Below are 22,161 nucleotides of genomic sequence, written 5' to 3'. Positions count from 1 at the left end.
TGTGGCCAAAATGGATGAAACATGTCTAGGGACCTCTGCTGGGGTGGGAGACCAATGGCCAAGAAGGGAGTAGCTGTTCCCAGAAATGGAGGCTGGCTGAGGTGCTGCAGCCCCACTTCTCACCAGAGCAAGAGGCCCACTGTTGCAGACGACAGGGCACGGGGGGCCCTGGGGCAGCATCGGCTCAGGGCAGCCTCAGACTGAGTGGAGAGAGGGCTGTGATGGGCACCAAGAGAAGGTGGGTATGGGTACCTGGCCTCCGGGCAGGAGCCCTGTCTGTGCCCCCAGCTGATCCCTCACCCGGACTTCATGTCCTCATCTCTGCAAGGAGCTCAGGCATCCAGGTTGCGAGGAGGAAACACATGATAAAATGTGTACATGGGAAACACACCGAGATGACCAGTGGCTACATTACTGTCCTTGGGGTCTAATCCGACTGGCTCTGCTTTGGCTGAGCATCCAGCTTTGGGCCGAAGCTGCACCAGGGCAGCCCCATATGTCCCATAATCCAGGATCGGGACAAGGACCTGACAGGCTCATGGTGGTGCTTCAGCCCCGCGGTGAGGCTGTTTGGGGATGTGAAAGTAGGTCTCGGACGGAGCTGCCTGCGTGTCTCAACTGCAGTCGCAGAGAGATGTGATGGCATAAATCCATGACACTTAGCTATGACTTTCCTCAGGAATCTTCTTTCTTTTTAAGGGAACACGTTCCCTGTCTCTATGGATTTGACAACTCTAGACTTCTGTGAGTGGGATCCTGTGTGTCCTCTCTCTAGCTTATTTCACTGGGTGTCATCGGTTCATCCATGTTGTAGCATGTTTCAGAATTTTCTCCCTTTTTTGTTGTTTTTTGGGGTTTTTTTTGTTTGTTTGTTTGTTTTTGCTTTTTAGGTCTGTACCCTCGGCATATGGAGATTCCCAGGCTAGGGGTGCGATCGGAGATGTAGCCTCCAGCCTATGCCAGAACCACAGAAACACAGGATCCGAGCCCTGTCTGCAACCTACACCACAGCTCACAGCAATGCCAGATCTTAACCCACTGAGCGAGGCTAGGGATCGAACCTGCAGCTTCATGGTTCCCAGTCAGATTTGTTTCTGCTGTGCCATAACAGAAACTTGATAAGAGCATTTGAACACTAACTTCTGTGTGGATCGGTTCCCTTTCTTCTGGGTGTGTATGTCAAAGTGGAGTTGCTGGGTCTCATGGCTGCGTGTTTTTGATTTCTTGAGGAGCTAATGGGCAAGGGGATGGGGAGAGAGTATAGGGAAGAGAGTTTCAGTTAGGGAAGATGAGAAAGTCCTGGAGATGGGTGGTGGAGACGTTTGAACAACAGTGTGAATGTACTTAATGCCACTAAGCAGTGCACTTGAAGAGAATTCCCTGTGGTGCAGCTAGTTAAGGATCTGGCATTGTTACTGCTGAGCCATGGGTTTGATCTCTGGCCCGGGAATATCCACATGCCAGGGGCCTAGCCAAGAAAAAAAAAATGGTTAGGGTGGTGACTTTTATGTTATGTGTATATTGCCAGAATTTGTTTTTAAAGACAAGTGTTGACTTCACCAGGTACTACACATAGGAATTCATATTCAGAAACTTAATTTCTGGCCAGCCTTCACTTTTCAACTTCTTGATATTTGTTTTTGTCGTTAGCTGGGCACCAACCTGGAGGTTCAGGGGTCAGAAGTAGCCTGGCGTGCCCACATGGAAGCCCCCTGGCTCCACCCAGAGGAGTAAAGTGACAGTGATGGCAGGAGGAAGAAGGGGCCTGTGGGTCCAGGGTGAAAGCAGAGCTAGAAACTCAAGCAGAGCTAGAGTTTCTCTCCTAGAAACTCATGCTTCTCCTCCGTGAGGTGGGAGGAGGCAGGACAGGGGCACTGGAGGCGATAGGCAAGCACATGGGCATGGACCTGGGTGTCCCTGGACCCTGGCTTGCCCACCTCCTGGAAAGCAGGAGGTGCCCACTGGCCTCCACCCTGTCCAGGAAGGTGCACAGCCCTCTCCTGCTTCAGATCTGCTCTTCCCTCTCTAGGATGTTTTTCACCCTCCCCTTGTTGCCACACTCACTCCTCTTCTTTACAGAGGTTCCTTGAATTGGGTTGAGTTCACTGAGAGTTGGGTGGGAGTGTGTGTCTGTCCTCTGGAGGCCAACGTCCTCCTCCATGTCAGACCTGGCCCCAGAGCCCCAGTGCCCGAGCAGTACCTGGCACACTGGCAGCTCTGCAAACCCCAGTGGAGACATACACAGCTGATGGACCCTCATTCCTGCTCATGTGTGTTCACAGTCCTGTAGGTTGAGGATTTGGGTCCCATTTTGTGCATCGGACACAGAGCTGCCCCATTCAGGAGGAATCAGGACATGGTCCCTTGGGTGGCTTTCTGCCTCAGAGGGTCTGAAGCAGGAAGGTGACAAGATGGGCACCTGTGTAGGAGGGGGATGGGGACTGGGATGAGCCCCAGGGGGCTAGGGAGAGGTAAGAGACTGGCCCAAAATAGGACAGAGGAGTGGGGGGTCTGGTATAAGGTTTCCTGCAGAGCAACTTGAAAGAGCCCCTTTGTTCCCATCATGTCCCCCTGGGCTCCTGAGAGGGAGGGTCCTCCACATGTCAGTGGCAATTGGCTGTCCTCCAGGAGTGCCCTGTGGTCACCAGACAGTGGCGGGGGCCGCTGACCTCTCCCTTGCCCTTCCTGCCTAGGCTGACATTGGCTAGCTGACTGTGGCTGGCGGGCTGTGCCTGCCCTGCCCCGCCATGGACCAGGACTACGAGCGGCGCCTCCTGCGGCAGATCATCATCCAGAATGAGAATACAATGCCATGTGTGAGTACCCAGGGTCCCTCAACTGCCAGCACTGTCCTGGCCCGTTGGAGTCCATGGCAGGGTATGGTCAGTAGCTGAGGTTTGGCCCTTGGAGAACAGAGGTGCCCCACAGGTGACACCTCCCCCTTGGTGGTGGCAAAGCCATGCCTGGGTGTGAGCCCCCCGGCACCTCCTAGCACTTTCCTCCACTGCTGGAACCATTAAACCTTTATTCTTACGGGAACCCCTTGTTCTTGTGGGGCCCTGTCTCCATCTCCTGGACCCCAGTGGAATTTGGGGGTCTTGTTTTGCTCTTTCCTGCATCCCTACCCCTCTTGCCATGTTGTATTTCTCCCTCATGGGCGCCTAACACGTCACAAGCTATGCTTTTGGTTCTCAGCACGCTCTCAGCTCTGCCTTGGGCATCAGGGCAGGCTCCTTCCTGCCTCATCATACATCCCCTTTGGTCTGTGTGCCAGTGTCTCTGCCTTTTCTGAGGATACCAGGCTTTAGATTTAGGGCCACTCTGCTTCAGTGTGACCTTGTCTTAACTTGATGACACTTGCAGAGACCCTACTTCCAAATAAGGTACCCAGGGTCAGAACTTGAGCGTATCCTTTTGGGGAACAAAGTCAAACCCACAGCAGATTCTTTGTAGAAAAAAGGACATTCCTGGGGACAACTGAATGGGGTCAGAAAATTTGGTGGATGTAATATGCATGCCACCAATGTCTAGTTTCAGTGGTTGGGTCATAGTCCAATGAGGGATTATCCTTGTGTGTGAAAAAGGGGGATAGTGGAGCGACAGGCTCTCTGTTGGGGAATAGATGTTCTTTGTTCTGTCCACTTTCCTGGCCTCTTGTGCCCACAGGAAAATGGATGGCAGCTCGTGGTGTTGGCTCTCACTCTCATCCTCTTCCTGCCTCAAGGAGCTAGGTGGATGAACAGAGCCCCAAACGTGGCGCCACCAGAGGGTTCCAGCCTTGGAGTTACCACCTAAATGTCTTACTCTGTCCTCGGTTTCCTCAATCAAATCCTCGTTCAGGGGCCAGAGGCCAAGTGCAAGGAGGCAGAGTGGGCGGAGTCTTGGCCAGGGAGGAGGAGCTGGCCTTGGTGCGCTCTAGGGGTCTGAGGCACCCAGCCCGGCCTGCCTGCCTTCCAGGTTGCGGAGATGCGGCGAACCCTGACACCTGCCAACTCCCCCGTGTCCTCCCCCAGCAAGCACGGAGACCGCTTCATCCCCTCAAGAGCCGGCGCCAACTGGAGCGTGAATTTCCACAGGATCAATGTGAGGGACACCAGGAGGATGGGAGGATCAGGGAAAGGGACCCTGTCCACACAGCCAGGGACCAGGAATCAGGTCCTCCCAACTCATCCCTCCCTCCTTCCCCTGCCTCTCCTACAGGAAAATGAGAAATCTCCCAGCCAAAACCGGAAAGCGAAGGATGCCACCTCAGACAATGGCAAAGGTCAGGAGTCCGGCCCTGCCCAGCCCCCACCCTCACTCACACAGCCCCCACCCCCAACCCAGTCTCACGGAGTTTGGTGCCCACAGATGGCTTGGCCTACTCGGCTTTGCTGAAGAACGAGCTGCTCGGTGCTGGCATCGAGAAGGTACAGGACCCGCAGACTGAGGACCGCAGGCTGCAGCCCTCCACACCTGAGAGGAAGGGCCTCTTCACGGTGAGCCTGATCTCCCAGCCACCAATCTTGGCCTCCTTGTGCATCTCCTGCCCCAGACCTGTGGTGGGGGGAGGGCTAGAATCAGAAACCTGTGGGCCCATTTAACTCTGTGCCTCGCACTAGGCCTGTCACCCCCACAGGCAACCTGGGGCAGGTGCTGAGGGTAGGGCCAAGGGGCAGGGGGCCCCAGGACAGCAGCAGAAAGCCTGGTTTGGGTCCCTTAAGAGATTCTTGGAAGAGGGGCTGTGGCTGCATAGGGGGCAGGAGGACACCTGGGGTGTGGAGCCCAGGCAGTCTCGGTGTGCCCTGCGCTCTCTTGCTGAGGGCACAGGGCACCAGGGCTTGGGAGGGGCATCTGCTGAGCAGGTGTCCCCACATCCCCAGTATTCCCTCAGCACCAAGCGTTCCAGCCCCGACGACGGCAATGATGTGTCTCCCTATTCCCTGTCCCCCGTTAGCAACAAAAGGTGAGTCCTGACATGCATTGGGAAGAGGGGGCAGTTGGATAGTGCCTGGGAGCTGCCCTCACTTCCAGAGCTGTGCCCAGGCTGTGCCCCCATTGGGGACACACTGGAGGCCCAGATCAGGTAATGGGAGGGGAAGGTGGGGTTGTCAGAGCTCAGGGTGACTGAATATTCAGTGGCAGAGAGGTCAGTGGCAGGGTCATCTGCAGGTTTGGGGTCACACTGTGGCAGACAGGCAGGGCAAGCAGAGAGTGAGATGGTGAAGCTGCCGGGCTGCCAGGGCCGCTGGTAGGAGATGGTTTCTGTGGAGATAGTTGGTGTGGGTCACATTAATAAATGTAAAGTCACCACCTCCGGCTCTCCCTGCAGTCAGAAGTTACTGCGGTCGCCACGGAAACCCACCCGCAAGATCTCCAAGATCCCCTTCAAGGTCCTGGACGCGCCTGAGCTGCAGGATGACTTCTACCTGAACCTGGTGGACTGGTCATCCCTCAACGTGCTCAGTGTGGGGCTGGGGACCTGCGTATACCTGTGGAGCGCTTGTACCAGCCAGGTAGGCATGGCTGAGCTCATGCGTGTGCTGGGGGACTGCACAGCCACTTCCTTGGGGGCTTGTGTGAAGGATGTGAGCATTGCTGGGGCCCTCAGACTCTGGGGCAGCTACCAGCCATCCCTGTCCTCCCAGGCCTATACCCTCAGTATTGTATGAGCCATCCCAGGACTGGTTCACAGGTGTGTATAGAGGCCTGCTCCCTCTTGGCCGTGGGTGCTGGATTCTGAGATATGGATGTCCTTGCTTCCCTGGCTGAGCCTGGGGCTGCCGTGAGGCTACTTCCTCAGTACAGTGTCCCCCCACCCAGTAATAAACCCCTCAGTGGCTGCTGGGCACATGTCGGCTGGGAGTCTGCAGGGTAGAAAGACCCGGCTGGGGGTGGGGAGTATGTTTGAGGGACAATACTAAATGCAGGTGGGTTCAAAGAAGGTGAGCAAAGCCCCCGAAGGGAGGCCAGCACACATAAGTGCCCACCCACTCCACCACCTGCTTAGAAGCCCCCCCCTGTGCCTGATACCCTCATCACCCACATGTCCCCCAGCGTCCCTCTAGGCGCTGTGCAGTTAGTGTCCCTTTGCTTGTGTGTGTCCCTTCCTGAGCACCCCAGCTACATTCTCTTGGTCCCAGCACTGTCAGTGCCCACAGGCTGGAAATGTGAATGAATGGAGGGTGGATGGACAAATGGATAAACGGATAGTCTGGGCCTTTGAGGGACCAGTGGGTAGCATGTCAGCTCATACTATCCATTCCCCTTTCCCCCAGGTGACCCGGCTCTGTGACCTCTCCGTGGAAGGGGACTCGGTGACTTCTGTGGGCTGGTCTGAGAGGGTCAGTACACTGGCCCTGTTCTCCTGCTGGGCAAAGTTGGCACAGGGAGGTCTGACTAGACCTCAATGGTGGGGGCCCTCCGTCATGTTGGGGGCCCTGGAGAGGAGCTAGAATCTGGCCTTGGAGGTCCCTTGTCCACACCGCAGTGATGTTGCCTGTCCCCAGCCTGGTAGAGATGGTTAGAGTGACAGAGACATTGGGTCAGGCGGGCAGGCTCACTCCACATGTAGAAGTGCATGGATCTCAATACGTGTGGATGGATTTTGACAAACTGCCCGCTGCCCATCCTCCCAGAAGGTTCCTAGGGTGAGTGTCCGAAGGGCCGTGCATTAGAGACCTATAAGACAGTGAGCCCAAGGTTCAGTAGCAAAGAGGGTTGGGGGGGGGGGCACCTGAGTGATGGGTCTCCATGCTGGGGCCTGATGCCCACTGATGCCCACATTGTTGATCCTAGGGGAACCTGGTGGCTGTGGGCACACACAAGGGCTTTGTGCAAATCTGGGACGCAGCCGCAGGAAAAAAGCTGTCCATGCTGGAAGGCCACACGGCGCGTGTCGGTGAGGAGCTGCCCGGGGCTCAAGGGGGCGGGAGTGGTCCCTAAGGGGCCAGGCTGCGTCCTCAGCCTGCCCTCTGCCTGGCTCCAGGGGCGCTGGCCTGGAATGCTGATCAGCTCTCGTCCGGGAGCCGGGACCGCATGATCCTACAGAGGGACATCCGCACCCCACCCCTGCAGTCAGAGCGGCGGCTACAGGGCCACCGGCAGGAGGTGTGTGGGCTCAAGTGGTCCACGGACCACCAGCTCCTCGCCTCCGGGGGCAACGACAACAAGGTAGGCCCACTCCTCCCACATGGCCAGCCCCCATCTGTGGAGCAGGTATGATAAGGGTGCACTCGGAGCAAGGACAGGCTGTTCTTTCCTCTGGGGGCTGAGATACCCTGGGCCTCACAGCTGTTGTCCCTGCAGCTGCTGGTCTGGAACCACTCAAGCCTGAGCCCCGTGCAGCAGTACACAGAGCACCTGGCAGCTGTGAAGGCCATTGCCTGGTCCCCACACCAGCATGGGCTGCTGGCATCCGGCGGTGGTACAGCTGACCGCTGCATCCGCTTCTGGAACACACTCACGGGGCAGCCGCTACAGTGCATCGACACTGGCTCCCAGGTGTGCAACCTCGCCTGGTCCAAGCACGCTAACGAGCTGGTGAGTGTGGGGCATGGGTGGGTGAGGACTACCAGCCGGAGATGGGAGCCTTATGACCACAGGAGAGGCCCTCAGGGCTCTTGGGTGCAGTGTGGTTCCCTATCTCAATCCAGTCATCCACCAGGGTGCAGGGGTGCGGGCTGTCACCTGTGGTCTCTGCACCCTGCCCGGCAGGCTCCGATGTCCTTGTTCCTTGGTGGGTGTGTCTGAGGTTCTGTACCCTGGGGCCATGGGAGAGGAGCCCCTGCTCTAGCAGCACCCTCTCTGTCTCCTAGGTGAGCACGCATGGCTACTCGCAGAACCAGATCCTGGTCTGGAAGTACCCATCCCTGACCCAGGTGGCTAAGTTGACTGGGCACTCCTACCGGGTGCTGTACCTGGTGAGTCTCCCCAGCCAGGCCCTGAAGGAAGGCTGTGACCACCTGTGCCCTTGTTCCTGAGGAGGCAGCCTGCACATCCCACTCCCTGGCCCTGTTCTCCATCTGGTCTAGCTTCGGGGTCTGGAGTTGAACAGGGTGTTAGTGGCATCATGAAGCTATTTCATCAGCTTCTGCGCCCTGTGAGGAAGGGCATCTCTGTTCCCCTTTATAATTTCCATGTATTTGTTTTCACGGTGGGGTGTGATATCCTTGGTGTTTTCACAAGCCTGCTTCACCCACAGTGCTCTGTCAGGGGACCTCTGCCATCCCAGCCCAGTGGCTGCCTGGCTCCTCTACCATCAGCTGCATACATCGGGCCACCAGGGACAATGGGGGTATCTCTCCTCCCACAGGCCATGTCCCCCGATGGAGAGGCCATAGTCACTGGTGCTGGAGATGAAACCCTGAGGTTCTGGAATGTCTTTAGCAAAACCCGTTCAACAAAGGTAAAGTGGGTCGGTATCAGCGCCAGATGTTCCCCCACTCACGTCCCCTCAGCCTGTCCAGGGGCCTCCCCCCCTGGCCCCACCACACCACCCGCCCCAAGCACCCCATCAGCCATAGTTCCCGGGGTCTCCCTGGGACTCCCTCATCCCTTTATCTGCTCCTGCATTGCCCGGCACCCCTACACATCCTGGGGCACTGTATAAGGTGCCCATATGGGCTCCTCCTCTGGCCCGAAGCCTCAGGGTCCCTCCAGGCAGAATTGCCTTCCCACGCTTGAGCGGCTGGTGCCCCACCCAGCAGTCTAGCCCAGTAGCTGGCACCTGCAGGAGGCCACCAGGGGCTGAAGGCTTGTTCCTGTGTGCCCTGCAGGAATCCGTGTCTGTCCTCAACCTCTTCACCAGGATCCGGTAAACCCGCGGCCTTGCTGTACTGGTCGCAGAATGTCACCTCTCGTCAGCGTCATGGACCCTCCCCTCCCCCCAACACGGGCACCAAGGAAGGCAGCAGGGGTGGGGGGAGCCGGGCCTGGAGAGACCCTGAAGATTCTATTAAAGCCTGATTGCGAACCCTGTCAGCCGGTGTTTGGGGTGGGACTGTGGTCGGGCACCAACAGGAGTAGGGGCTCCAGCTCCCTCCACCCTGCATGGCCCCAGCTTGGACATCTGCTCGGAGCAGGATGGACGTCTCCTGGGACCCTGCCTGCTTCCATCTGTGTCCGTCACCGTCACCACCTTGTTGGGGCAGCATGCTCTTCCGGGAAGCACACGCTCACCACCGCCCACACCCGCTACGGGACAGACAGCTGGACACCAGGCTGGTCAGCCAGGGGAGGGCCTTGCAGGAGGATGGCTCAGGTTGGCCTGTGGATCAAAGGGACGTTCCTGCTTGAGGTTTCTTTGTAGCCGTCTCTGCTGTCCCTGCCCCAGCAGCCATCCCAGCGACTCTCATAGGAGCTCTTTATTGGAGCGGGCCCCAGGCAGGCTACGTGTTGAAGGAGGTCATCTCAAGATGGACTTGTCTAAGGAAAATTGAAGTTGGATCTGTTCGTGGTTCTGTGCTCACCCCGACTGAGTTGTCCTTGTCACTAATGGGGTCACAGCTGACTGTGGTTCTTGCAGCTTGCTGGGCAGCCAGTCAGTGTAACCTGAGGGCACAATCGGCCCCACAGGCCAGTCCTGTGGGTGCCTGGCCCTCCTCCCCAGCCCCTTCCCCTCCAGCCCACTGGAGTGGGTCCTGTCCATCTGCGCCTTCAGCCAGGGGAGGGGGACCCTGTGGGTTCCCCTAGAAGCTTCCTGAGCTTCCCCAACCCTGGTCCCACCTCACCGTTCTGTGCCCTGTTCCCAGTTGCACCTGGGCCCACCTCCTCCAGCCTCATCTCCAGACCTGGAGAAAACGGAGGGAGAGAGGTGGGGCCAGTGTGGCAGGGGCCAGAGGACATTGATGGAAGTGGACAGGGCGAGGTGGGCCTGGGCAGGACAGGGATCCAGCATGGTCAGGGGAAGGCTGCACAGAGCCCCCGTCTCCCCAGTTCTGCTCGGAGCCCCCATTCCTCCACGGGTTTTGAGAGCCTTGGGTTTCCCCTGAGCCAACCACCTGTGTGCATGTGTACATATGTATTTGTGACTTCCTTTTGGATTTGTTTCTGTGTTTCTGTAAATCAGTGCTCAAAATGTTAAAGCTTTGTGGGGAGGAGCAGTGGCCCACCCCCATCCCTGGGGGACACAGAGGTCACAGCTTTTAGAGCCCTCTCTTTCAGAGGGCAGTTGTCTGAACCTGCCTGAACTTGGGGACGGGTGAGAGACAGTGTACATAGATGTGTGTATTCCAATTGGTCGAGACCTTATTTTTGTTTGAGTTTTGTTTTTGTTTTGTTTTTTAATAAGAAAACTGGCCTATGTGTACCGCACCCTGGCCCTGGTTCTGCTTGTAGGCCCTGGCCCAGGGAGCACAGAAGGGACGTGAAACCATGAACACAGTGTTGTCAGCACGCACCATGGCGGGAGCGGCAGTGGGTGCCGTGCAGGGCGTTCCCCTTGGGATGCAGCATGACGGTCATTAAGCCACAGGGGTTGTGCACGGCTGGGGCTCCCAGTTCGTCTGTCTGGGCCTGACAGGTCAAGTGTGCATATGCTGAGACCCCACACCAGCCTGAATGTCACAAACGTAGTGACGGGCTGGCCTTCGTGAGAGGCTGTGGTTAGTGAGTGGCTCTGGTGTCCCTGAATTCTGGACCTGTGATTCACGCCCATCCCTGCGGTCTGGCTGGTTCCCATGAGAGGAGTAGGGAGGGTGAGAGCTAACCTGGTGGGGAAACCTCCATCTGACAGCTGGGGCACCAAGCCTACTGGGGACATTGCCAGCCCAGCGGCCTGCCATGGGGGAGGGTGTATGTGGTGGGGCAGGATTTGTTTCCATCAATCCTGGGATGGTAAAGGTGAAAGGGAAGTAGTGACATGGTGATAGCCGAAGGTGAGCAGGGGCCTTCCCTGTCATGCAGCGGCTTCTGGGAAGGATGTGGGGGGTCAAGAGGGCTGCAAGGGTATGGGGGAGGCAAGAGGTCCTGGGGGCCAGAGAGGAAAGTAGCCCAGGCCAGAGAGGCTATACCACTGGGTGGGCTGGCAGGCCTGGAGACCCCAGGGGGTCTTGAGAAGGATAAGGCCTCCTGTGGTGAGCAGCTGCCCACAACTGGTGGGCACCCCAGGCCCTTTCCTCCTAGTGAAGATCCCTGTTCTGGGCACTGGGGACAAGAGAAGCCAGACCCAAGACCTGCCCTTGAGGAGCTTCTGCTGTGGCAGGTGAGTGGGACTGTAGAGTGTTAGGCATGTCTGGCTGTCATGGGGCGAAAGTAGAGTGAGGCCTTGGGAGAGAGCAGCTTTGCGTCGAGGGCTTACTATGAATCTGATGTTTGAGCAAGGGCCTTAGGGGAAGCATGGACACAGCTGGGCAGAGGTGGTGCTCCAGACCAGGGCATGGCTCAGGCCAAAGCCTTGGAACAGGACCAGGCCTGATGTGTTGGAGGAAGGGCAAGGAGGTACATGTGGCTGGAGCAGAGTGAGTGAGAAGAGGAGGGCAGGTCGTGCAGGGGCTTGTGGGCTGCAGGGAGGACTGGGCTTTACCCCCACTGGGGTGGGAGGTCTTGACTGTGCTGAGATGGGAAGGGATGAGATTGCCATGTAGAGACCTGAAAACAGGTGGGCGGCGGCACAGAGACCAGAGAGGAGGAGGCTCTGAGCAAGGCAGGTGATGACATGGACTATGGCCAGGAACAGATGAACATGGTGAAAGGCAGGAAGCTTCTGGATTTTTTGTTAATGTTTTGTATGTGTAGTGAAATGTGCGTAACATTAAAGTGTATGATTTAGTGCTTTTTAGTATATTTACTATGTTGTGCCACCGTCACCACTAATTCCAGAACATTCTATCATCCCAAAAGAAGCCCTTTCCGCATGAGCAGTTACTCCCATCCCTCCTCAGCCCCTTGACAACCAGGAATTCAGCCTCTGTCTCTCTGGATGTGCCTGTTCTGGAAGTTTCCCATCTATGGAGTTGCACACTGTGACCTTCTGTGTCTGTTTTACTCACTGAGCATCGTGGTCTCAAGGCCTGTCCATGTTGTGTCAGTGCGTTGCTCCTTTTTGAGGCTGCGTGATACTCCACTGTGTGGAGGGTTACATTTTGTGTGTGTGTTCTGTAGTTGGTGGGCATTTGGATTGTTTCCACTCTGTGGCGGTTGTAGATCGTGCTGCTGGGAACTCGGCATGTGCACACACTGGATATTGGATATATTTTGGAAACAGATGAAGTACGGGCTGGGGTGGGGAGAGAATGTGGGAGCTGAGGTTGCTGCAGGGTCCCAGCTTGAGCATCTGGGAAGGTGGCACTGAGGGTGCAGGAGGGAAATTCAGACGCTTCCTTCGGTTCAGGGCCCTTCACAGGGGTGCTAGGAGGCTAAGGAGAGGTGGAGGGGGAGCCCCATGCCAGGGTGCCACCTCCTTCCTCCAGCCTCTGTGCTCCTGGCCTCTTGGCAGGGGGCCAGCCTGCCCAGCTGTTGCCAGGACACTGGGGTGCCTTTGTTGCTGTCAACAATGGCCCCACAGGCCTTGGAGGCATGAGCCCCTGGGCATCCAGAGGCAGACATGCAGACCCTGAGGCGGAAGGCTGCCCAGCCCTATGTCCCCCGGGATACCCTTGAGGTGGACTTCCCGGCATCACTGTACAGGTGAGCACCACCCTACCCCTTCCCTCTCTTGCTCTCTCTGGGTTTGGCTTCCTGCCAGCCTCATCTTTTCTCTATAAAGGCCCTTGGGTGCTGCACCAGCTCCCCTCCTCCTATTCTGGCTGATCCCTGCACCTGCCCGAGCCAGGATTGGGACCTGGCAGGAGTGCATGCAGGTCACATGTGATCATTTCTGCGTGCACAACACATGCACACAGCCAGCAGAACAAACGCTAGGTACCCGGGAGCCCTGTGCTGCTGGAATAGCACCTGGGATGGGGCAACTTCAAGCACAGAATTTACCCTCTCCCAGCACCAGGGGCCAGATGTCCCAGACCAAACGTGTCCAAGGGGTGGGGCCTTCTGAGACCATGAGGAAGGATCTGTCCTATGTTCCTCCCAACTACTGGAGACTGCTGGCAGTCCATGGTGTCCCTGGGCTTGTAAAAGCATTGCCCCATCTCAGCCTGTCATCACCTGGCCTTTTCCCAACTGTCCAGATCCCATCCTTTCAGGACATCAGGTATTGCCTTAAGACCTCCCTAACCTGGCATGACCTCACCTTAAGTTTTGTCTGATAAGACCCTATTTCCAAATAGGGTCATGTTCTGAGATTCTGGGTGGATGTGGATTTGGGGGACTACTTTCTACCCAGCAGAGGCTCCATTAATTAGCACTGATAAACTACAATGGGTTTAGTATTAGGCAGCTTTAAGAAAAGGTAAGTGAACAAACACCCTTGATGTTGCTCCATTTTCAAGAACAATAAGGGGGGAAAAATGTGAAACCACAATTGAAGCAGGTTCCCACATCTGTGTACTGGGAGGGACAGGGGCACAGCACACATACATCTTCATGGAGGAAGAGTGGCAGCCCGGGTACAGGGGCTGGCAGCTGGGATGAGGGCAGCCTCACTTCTGTTTTTAGTGCTATTATTTAGTAGATCTCTTGATTATAGACATTCATTTATTAAGAGAAAGCTTTTTTCCAGTTATAATGGAATTTTTTTGAGGTATAATTGACACAGACTTTTTCATTGTATGTTATGTTAGACTGTTTTAATTCCTTTTTACAAACCATGTGCATTTTGATGTTTCAGTTCATTTTGTAGTTCAAAAGGGTTGGCCCTGCCAGACAGTCCTGAATCTCCCCTCCCTGCAAGTGGCAGACCCAAGTCTGGGGCGTTTCCCAGGACTGATGGCCCAGAACTGACCGGGCTGATCCAACCCCCTACGAGACATGTGAGTCTCCGGTTTCCCATGTGGCTTGGGGCCTGGGAGTCAGCGGCCCTGCTGGGGCACCCCCCTGGAGCACACTCCCAGGCCAGAGCACCAGCCCATCTTTGTCTCAGGCAGTGGCACTGCAAGGATGTGCTCCAGATCGAGAGCTTTGGTCTGATGCCATCTCGCTGAGGTTTGGTTTGTGTCTTCACTGGCACATTTCCACTTCCCTCTCTGCACTGCCAGCCTCCATACATTAAACCATCTCCCGCCACCCTAGGGCCTTGGCACGTGCTGCACTTTACTGCCACCTCCTCTAGGAAGCCCTCCTGTTGCCCTCAGCCTGGGACAGGCTCTGGCACCAGAGGCCCCCGGAACAGGCACTCCTGTGTAGCAGCGTGGTTTCTCCTTTCCTCATTCCCAGCTGACCCCTGGGGACAGAAGGGATAGTGATGGCAGAAGGATTCCCTGAAGGTCTTCCTGGGAGCCTAGGCACCCCCGCACCCTTTCCCTATGTCCCCAACCCCATGGTTCCCCTCACTCAGCCATAGCTGAGACTACTTTCTCCTGGTACACTTGCAGGATGGGGCAGGGTGGGCTTCCTGGAGGAAAGGGCCTGCAGGTGTGGGAGGCTGGGAAAGGATTTGCAGAGAAGCAAGAAAAGCTACAAAAGTGAAATGTTTAGGAGGATGGGCTATGCAGGGTCAGCCTCCCACACCTCTGCCGGGGCAGCGTGGGGCAGGGGTTGCGGTGGCTGTCTGGTACTAAAGGACAGACATGGCCCAGTGGGGATGGAGGAAAGCCTCCCCCCGCCACATACACACCACGGGCCAGGTCTCTGTACCCTTGATGCTGGCAACACAGCAAAGGATGCAGAGGCCCAGGGAGGGCAGGGGCGCCACAAGCTCAGTCTCTCTCCTCCCCGCCCCTTAGCGATGACTACCTGTCCCAGGAGGGCCCCCGCTGGACACCAGCCATCAAGCAAGCGACGCGCTGGAAGTACACACCCATGGGACGTGATGCGGCTGGCCAGCTCTGGTACACCGGCCTAACCAACTCGGACTCCCGAGAAGCCTGGTACACGGTCCCAAGGGCCCTGGACAGCCCGTATCGCGAGGCTTATGCCCGCTGGCATGGATGCTACCGCCACAGGGAGCAGAGCATGCCCTCAGGTGAGTGCCCAGCCCACACCAGCTCAATCTTGAGGGGAGGGTGAGGGCCCAAGGTGCAGAGACAGCCTCTCCCCACCCTGCAGCCTATGCCCAGCGCCTCTGGGAGACCGCCTGGTATGACCCCATCATCCCGGCCCAGTACCGAGACCCCAGCACGCGGTGGGGGAGCATGTTGTGGAAAGACAGACCCATCCGGGGCAAGGAATACGGTGAGGCTGGGAGCCAGGGGCAGGAACAAGGCCCCTTGGGCGGGAGTGGGGGGGGGGAACCCCCCAGGGCCAGGAAGCTGAGGCCTGACACTGACCTGGTCCTGGCCCCCACAGTAATCAACAGACACCGATTTGGGGTGGAGCCACTGTGGCGGGCGTCTGACTATGTGCCGTACCTGTCAGCACCTCAGCACCCGCGCTACACCGCCCAGAACTACCGGCAGTGGGACCTAGAACCCTACTGCCCCTCTACCAACCAGCGGCCCCCACCCAACTACACGCCCATCCACGGATAAAGATCATGCTGCCCTATGCGCCTCTCCCACTCCAGGCATCTGTCCACCTCTGGGGACGGTCAGGCGGCCAGATAAAGTGAGCTGCTAACCAAGACCCTGGGCAGCAAGCAAGCTCCAGGGCAGAGGCACAGAGGGCACACCGACTGCCCTCTCCTGCCGAGGGCCCCTGGCAAACAGGCCAAGGCACAGCCCTCGCCATGCCCAGCTCTTTATTCACTGTCAGCAGTAGCCTGGGTGTGGGGAGATATACTCAGGCACCCAGCCCAGCATGCTGAGCCTGGTTGCTGCCAGGGTCTTTCTTGGTCCAGCCCCCCAACCCTGAGACTGGGGCTCCTGGTAGGCTCAGCAGTGACACTGTACTCCAGGGCCTGGCAGCACCCAGGAGACCCTGTTCTGGCCATAAGCAAGGAGCTGGGGCTGAGCTCAGCAGAGTCCCTGGTCCTGTGCCCCTCACATGGCACCCCCAAATCACCCAGACAGCTGGGAGTGGATTAGAGTTGAGATTGGAATACCCCAAGCCCACAAGAATTCCACCTGCCCCTGGATAGCAGAGGGCCTAGCTAGATGTCCCTGCCCTGGCTGACCTCACCCAGCAACCCCCAAAGCCAGGTGGGGAGGACACTGGTGGGATCAGAGGAGCGGGGGGAGGGGTCACTTCAGGCATCGCTGGGCATCAGATGTTCACACTCAAGGTTAATTTGCATAGAGCAAGGGACCATGGGACAGTGTCAGGGTTGGGCTCCAGAGTCCCCTGGAAGAGAAGGGGATGGGAGTGGAGTTAGCGAGGGTGGGGCCGGTCCCTGTCCCAGACCTACCACCCGTGGCTGCAGAGGTGGCCCACAACTCACAGTTCTGAAGGCGGATGGGCCAGATGAGGAGACTGCACAGGCAGAGGGTGGCAGCCACACCCACCCCACCTGTCACGGCCACCATCACCCAGTGGTAGAAGCTCACGCAGGCTCTGCAGCAGAGCTCCAAGCTGGGGGCAAGAGGAAGACAGAAAGGGGGAGCGGACACTTATCGGGACCCTCCAGCCCCCACCTGGACTTCCACCTCCCATCTCCTCTGGGGTGCCCTGTCTTTCCCAGCACTCAGGCCAGGACCAGGGGGTCATGCTCAACTCCATTCTCCCTTCCAACATCTGATATTTCAGCCAGTAATGTCAGCTCTGCCTTCAGAGTCTACCCTAGTCTGCCCATTTCTCCTTTGTCCCTCCTGAGCCCCCACCTGGTCCAGCCCCATCAGCACCCCCCTGGACCACTCCATTCTCCTCCCCAATTCCCACCCTCTCTTCTGTTCTCCCTGCAGCAGCCACCAGGGGGTGGTAGTGAGCACCTGACTCAGGCCCTGCCCCTCCTCTGCCCACAGTCCTCTAGGACTCCACCTCTAGGGGTAAAAGCCCAAGCCCTCCAGGTGGCCCTCAAGGCCTTACATGACCACCCTTGTCCCCTCCCTGCCCTCCCCTCCTACCTCTTTCCCCCTCACTCCCTCTGCTCCTGCCACATGGGCTTCCTCACTGTTCCTCCACCATGCCAGGCATAGTCCTCCCCCCGGGGCCTTTGCACAGGCTGTTCCTCCCTATTTGCCTAGAACTCCCTGACATCCTCAAGGTCTCAGGTCCAATTTCACCTCCTTAAGGAAGCCCTTCCTGGTCTCTCACTCCAGTCAGGCCTCCCTAAGTGATGTCCTTCACACCCCTCACCACTGGTCTGGGTCACACATTTACCCACACGATTAGTAACATGGCTGATGCTGCCCACAGCTCCATGAGGACAGGGGACCAGGCCAGCTTTCATTCCCAAACCCTGGGCTTCTATGTGGCACATACTTGAAACTAGAACCTTGGGTTCAGAGGGTCTCAGTTACAGGGATTCCAGGCCTCCCACTACCCTGCCTTCTCACATCCCCTTATCTATCTGTAAGCTGTGTCCTCCACACCCGGCACAGGATAGTCTGTCTGCTAAGTGAGTAAATGGTTGCTGGAGGTGGGGAATAACCAGGTCCCCCTGGCTGAGAAGCCACCAGGGTGGCGTCTTCTGTCCTCATGGAATTTTTAGACCTGGGGCAGCACCTGGTGCACAGTACAGGCTTGGCACACCTCATTAAGCGCAAATGAATGAATGGGTGGCACTCACGAGCAGGGGTGCAGGCTCTGGATGGCCATGACTGCTAGCCCGTTGGCCACCTTGTCCGAGAAGCTCATGGCGCCATACACAAAGGCTCCACTGTGCTGGGGGAACACAGACAAGGGGTCAGCATCCCAGGCCTTGGTCTCCAACCCCAACCTGGCCCTGCCCAGCAGACCTACCGTGTGGGGGCCAATGAGGTCGGCCGTCATGGCCAGCGAGGTGACGAGGATGGTGGCACAGCCTGTGCCCAGCAGCACAGCTGCCACATACACAGCCACGCCAAGCTCATTTGTCAGTGCCACCCAGGCTGCAAAGGCTAAGATCACCAGGAGGCCCACGAAGTAGGTCATCTGTAGGCAGCCCAGCCCAGTGTCAGGGTCACCTCACTAGGTAACCCTGAGCCTGGCATTTGCCCTCCAATCCACCCCTGGCCCCCAACCCCAGCAAATGAGGGAGTTGAGTTGGGTCATCCCTAAGAAGCCCCCAGCTCTGACCTCAGGATTCTTGAGATTCTGAGCCCGGGGGTACTGAGAGCTACGTGCAGTAGACATTCTAGAGTTATGCTGCCTGATACAGCTGCCACCAGAAATGGGTGGCTGCTTATGTCTCAGTGCAAGTCAATTAAAATGAAATAAAATGAAGCACTCAGTTCCTTAGTCACACCACCACCCCTGGCTACTGCACTGGACAGCACAGAAGGCTCCAGAGCTCTGCAGCCCAGGGCACCCAGAGCCCAGTTTCTACCAAGCGGTGCCCAGACCCGAGGCTTCTGGTCTGTAGGGGCCCAGGTTCTAGGGGACACCCCCAGCCCTACTCACTCACATTCCTCCCAATGCACTTGTTGATGGGCTTCATGAGAAAGGAGGAGAAGAAGCCGCTGAGGTACATCACCAGTGGGATGGTGGCGATGAACTTCTGTTGGGGCAGAGCAGTCACAGGCAATTTAGGCATGGCTCATCAGGCTTGGGGCCCCTCATCCCTGCCTTACCACTGGCTCACCTTGGGCAGGTTGAGGGAGTAGGTGAGGTACATGGCCATGTATGTCTGGGATAGGTTCACAATAAGCCTTGTGCTCATGTACAGCAAGCCCACCTGTAAGCAGAAGAAGATGGCTCAGGGGTCAGAAGGGTCATCCTCTACTCCCATGAGCAGGGAGCCAGGGAAGGGGTGGGAACAAGGTGAGCAACTCCACAACTGGCACCTGACCATTAGTAGGGACTGCCTAGCTGATCAGGTGGAGAAAAGCACAGTGATTGATTGGTAATGTCTGCCTGGGTGTAGGCTGGAGAAGGGGCTACTTCTGTTCTAATGTGGGGCCTGTAGCCCCACAGAGTAAGGGGCTGGTGGGAGGTCAACTACTACCTCCCTCTTCCTGTGACGTACCTGATAAAAGGCTGGCTCTTGAAGCCAGTGTTTCCAGAGTAGTAAGGGCCGGGCAGTAGCAGGAGCTAATAGGGGGCCATGTTCATCTGGCTCTTCCACCTGCCGCCGGCGCCCCTCCCTGGTGCCCAGGTGGAACAGCAGTGAGAAGACAGCGCCAATGCCCACCACCAACAGGGAGAGGTTCTGGGGATCAGGCAGGAGAGGGGTCAGCAGTGGCTCTCAGCACAAGCCCCGAGTTCAGGGCATTGGGGATGTCCCACCCAGACAACAACGGCCTTGACCCATCCCAGGCCCCGGCTCACCCGGAACACTGGCACATCTTGTACTCCCAGCTGATCATTGATATCCTGGGTAGACTCCATGTGGGGAGAGCCCTGCAGGTGGAGCAAAAGCCAAGCAGCGCCATAGACGGTGATGTTGGCCACCACAGTGAAAGCGTACCTGGTGGGGCGTAGGCGGGGCCTCAGCGGGGGAGCCCAGAAACCACAGGACCACTTCCTTCCCAGGGAGCTGCACAGTCAGAGCTGCTTGCGGCATCTGGGGGACCTCCGGCCAGTGGGTGATTTCAGCCACCCACATATTGGGTGGCCCCAGGGAAGCCTTTGCTGGCCTCAGTTTCCCTAGCCTCCACGTTATCTGATGACTTACCACACTGACCCAAGACTCCACTGTGCAAGTCCTGTCTGCAGGTGTGGAGTGCAGACTCGGGCAAAGCAGGACTGAGTAAGGGCTGCAACACAGAAACCTGAGAACCTGAGAAACTCAGAAATCCCCGGCTTCAGCAGGACAAGGCTCCATGGATCACTCCTACCTGCAGCCCCAGAGCCATGACGCCCTAGGGGCTCGGCCGGGGCTGGGGAGCCTCTGGATCTCACCAGGACTCCATTTCCCTTTCTGAACATGAGAACAAGCATACCTTCAGAAGTCAAGGTGAAGTTAACGAGGCAGACAGTAAAGCACTTTCAGATAGAACACACCCAGAGCTTGGCCTTTGCCGGGCACAGCCCTTCCCCCAGCTGGGGCCCTCAGGGGGCCCCAGGGAATGGGCAACCCCTGCTGTTAGTGCCTGCAGCTCTTAGCCATAATGGGGAACTGGGTGGGGTGGGGAGGAGGACAGGATGGGCTGCAGACAGACTGGGCCCTTGTGACGAGCACTTACGCCACCTTCATGTATGGGTGACATCCCACCTGCCAAGAAAGGTCATCTCCTCAACCCTGTTCCCACTGCACAGTCTTCATAGAGACCTGCTCAGCTCAAACCCTGGCCATGGGCCATGACAACCTCTCAGGCTTGTCTTGACAATTAAATACAGTCTGCTTGAAGGGCCCAGAACTGAACCTGGCACATAGCAACCGTCCCATAGATGCTCCTGTTTTCATTATATCCAGAATCACTTCCTTTAGCACCTCTAGTAAGTCAAGGGATACACTGGGTACCAAATGTACCCATATGTGGCATGCAGGATTCTAGGACCCTCAGAGTCCCATGCCCTGGCTCTGCCCTGTCTAACTCCCTCCCCTTGGGGACGGGACCTATGAATATGATGGGATGTCACTCCCATGTTTGGGTAAAATTCGGTGGCAAAGCTAAAGGGATTCTGCAGATGTAGTTAAGGGAGATTATCCTGGGTGAGCCTGACCTAATCAAGTGACCCTCAGAAAAAATGGCTTGCACCATCCCTGAGATCAGAAACTCTCCTGCTGGAGTTCCCATTGTGGCACAGCAGAAATGAATCCAACTAGTATCCATGAGGATGTGAGTTCAATCAGTGGCCTCACCTGGTGGATTGGGGATCCGGTGTTGCCATGAGCTGTTGTGAAGGTCGCAGACATGGCTTGGAGCTTGTGTTGTTGTGGCTGTGGCTGTAGTGTAGGCCAGCAACTGTAGCTCTGATTTGACTCCTACCTGGGAAGCTCCATATGCTGCAGGTTTGCCCTGAAAAGCAGGGGGAAAAAAAAAAACAAACCTCTCCTGCTGGCCTCAAAGAAGCAATACACCACCACGAGTTCTACATCTACAAGGAAACGAACACTGTCACTGACCACATGATCAGGGTAGAGTGACCCCACGCCTCAGATGACATCCCAGCCCTGACACCTTGCTTACAACCTCAAGCCTGACGCAGAGAACCCAGCTAAGCTGTCAGACTCCTGACCCACAGAAATTGTGAGGTGGTTAACATGTGCTGTTTGAAGCTGCTAACTTAGTGCTCGTTTTATTACCCAGCAACAGCTGAATGATACACTAATTTATAGCTGTTCATGCTGCGGCTGAGTCCCAGAGCCGCACAGCCAAGCAGCACCCAGATATGGAAGGTGACCCCAGGTCCCCTGGCCTCGCCTGCTGTATGCGTGCCTGCCCGCCCGCTTTGCCCCAAAGGTAGCACCTGAGAGCTGTGAGCTCCACCTTCTCATGGTCATTGGTGACAAGCTCCGGGATGAGGCTGAGGTGCGCAATCTGCGTAGCGGCCCAGCCGAACTGGAAGATCACAATGAAAGGCCCATAGTAGAGGAGGGCAGCCCACTCAGGCGTGGTGGCCCCACAACCCAGGCAGGGGCTGAAGATGAAGGGGAAGGACAGCAGGACGCAGATGGTGCCTGTGGACGAGCAGAAAAGGGGAGGGCACATCACAGGGCCAGCCAAGGACTACCCAAAACTGAGACACAGAAAAGGCTAGAGGACCACCAGTCACACAGTGAGACGGGATCAGCAGCCCAGGCCTCCCTAGGCCTATGGCCCCTGAGACAAATGGAGAAAACAAGGCAGAGAGATCTGAAGTCCCCCTGAGGTCAGGCAGCCAAACAGGACAGAAGGAGTGGGCCTCCCAGTCCAGACTACATGCCCCTGGTGTGTGATGGGGAAATAGACACTGAACAGATCACATGCTCTAACGAACACAGGGCCGGGGCCAGGACAATCGGTCGGTCAGGTGCCAAGAAGCGGCAGGAATGAAGCCTCCCCACACCAGCTCAGGACTCCCCAGATTTGGCCCGTTGGTGACAGCTGGGGAAACTTAAAGCATAGCCTGAGGCCATGCAGCAGGTTGAAAGGCTGCTTAGGGATCCCCCTGGAAAACTTCCCCCCTCCCCCAGAAGCACCACTTACACCCACCACATCCTCTTCCCATCTCGCCCACGGAGGGGGCCTT

The 22,161-nt window shown here is 57.1% G+C and overlaps 3 protein-coding genes across 9 annotated transcripts in view; 2 read left to right on the top strand and 1 right to left on the bottom strand.

Annotated features, from left to right (window-relative positions):
- The window catches only part of FZR1 (fizzy and cell division cycle 20 related 1), a 41,536-nt gene extending 29,784 nt beyond the window's left edge, over positions 1 to 11,752 (top strand). For 3 of the 6 annotated variants that reach the window (XM_021081965.1, XM_021081963.1, XM_021081964.1), the window contains 13 exons: positions 2,694 to 2,816; positions 3,958 to 4,083; positions 4,201 to 4,264; positions 4,351 to 4,478; positions 4,863 to 4,945; positions 5,312 to 5,495; positions 6,258 to 6,323; positions 6,778 to 6,880; positions 6,968 to 7,152; positions 7,288 to 7,521; positions 7,797 to 7,901; positions 8,294 to 8,395; positions 8,757 to 11,752. In XM_021081965.1, the coding sequence (XP_020937624.1) occupies positions 2,748 to 2,816; positions 3,958 to 4,083; positions 4,201 to 4,264; positions 4,351 to 4,478; positions 4,863 to 4,945; positions 5,312 to 5,495; positions 6,258 to 6,323; positions 6,778 to 6,880; positions 6,968 to 7,152; positions 7,288 to 7,521; positions 7,797 to 7,901; positions 8,294 to 8,395; positions 8,757 to 8,798 (1,491 nt within the window). In that variant the 5' untranslated portion in view covers positions 2,694 to 2,747 and the 3' untranslated portion in view covers positions 8,799 to 11,752. 6 annotated transcript variants of the gene reach the window in all.
- On the top strand, positions 11,887 to 15,500 carry C2H19orf71 (chromosome 2 C19orf71 homolog). The gene is made up of 3 exons (XM_013987308.2): positions 11,887 to 12,606; positions 14,757 to 14,995; positions 15,079 to 15,500. The coding sequence occupies exons 1-3, from the start codon at positions 12,524 to 12,526 to the stop codon at positions 15,498 to 15,500; spliced, it is 744 nt and encodes a 247-aa protein (XP_013842762.1). The 5' UTR covers positions 11,887 to 12,523.
- The window catches only part of MFSD12 (major facilitator superfamily domain containing 12), a 22,265-nt gene continuing 13,659 nt past the window's right edge, over positions 13,556 to 22,161 (bottom strand). The window contains exons 2-10 of one of the 2 annotated variants that reach the window (XM_005654708.3): positions 21,400 to 21,610; positions 19,315 to 19,453; positions 19,013 to 19,195; positions 18,629 to 18,721; positions 18,452 to 18,544; positions 17,809 to 17,979; positions 17,636 to 17,730; positions 16,349 to 16,479; positions 13,556 to 16,251 (exon numbers count right to left, since the gene is read on the bottom strand). In XM_005654708.3, coding sequence (XP_005654765.1) covers positions 16,229 to 16,251; positions 16,349 to 16,479; positions 17,636 to 17,730; positions 17,809 to 17,979; positions 18,452 to 18,544; positions 18,629 to 18,721; positions 19,013 to 19,195; positions 19,315 to 19,453; positions 21,400 to 21,610 — 1,139 coding nt within the window. In that variant the 3' untranslated portion in view covers positions 13,556 to 16,228. The remainder of the gene's footprint in view (positions 16,252 to 16,348; positions 16,480 to 17,635; positions 17,731 to 17,808; positions 17,980 to 18,451; positions 18,545 to 18,628; positions 18,722 to 19,012; positions 19,196 to 19,314; positions 19,454 to 21,399; positions 21,611 to 22,161) is intronic. The other variant, XM_021084115.1, reaches the window with a different exon arrangement.

This window comes from Sus scrofa, chromosome 2, assembly GCF_000003025.6.
Source record: "Sus scrofa isolate TJ Tabasco breed Duroc chromosome 2, Sscrofa11.1, whole genome shotgun sequence".
Lineage (NCBI taxonomy): Eukaryota > Metazoa > Chordata > Mammalia > Artiodactyla > Suidae > Sus > Sus scrofa.
This window is presented reverse-complemented; position numbering and strand designations above follow the sequence as displayed.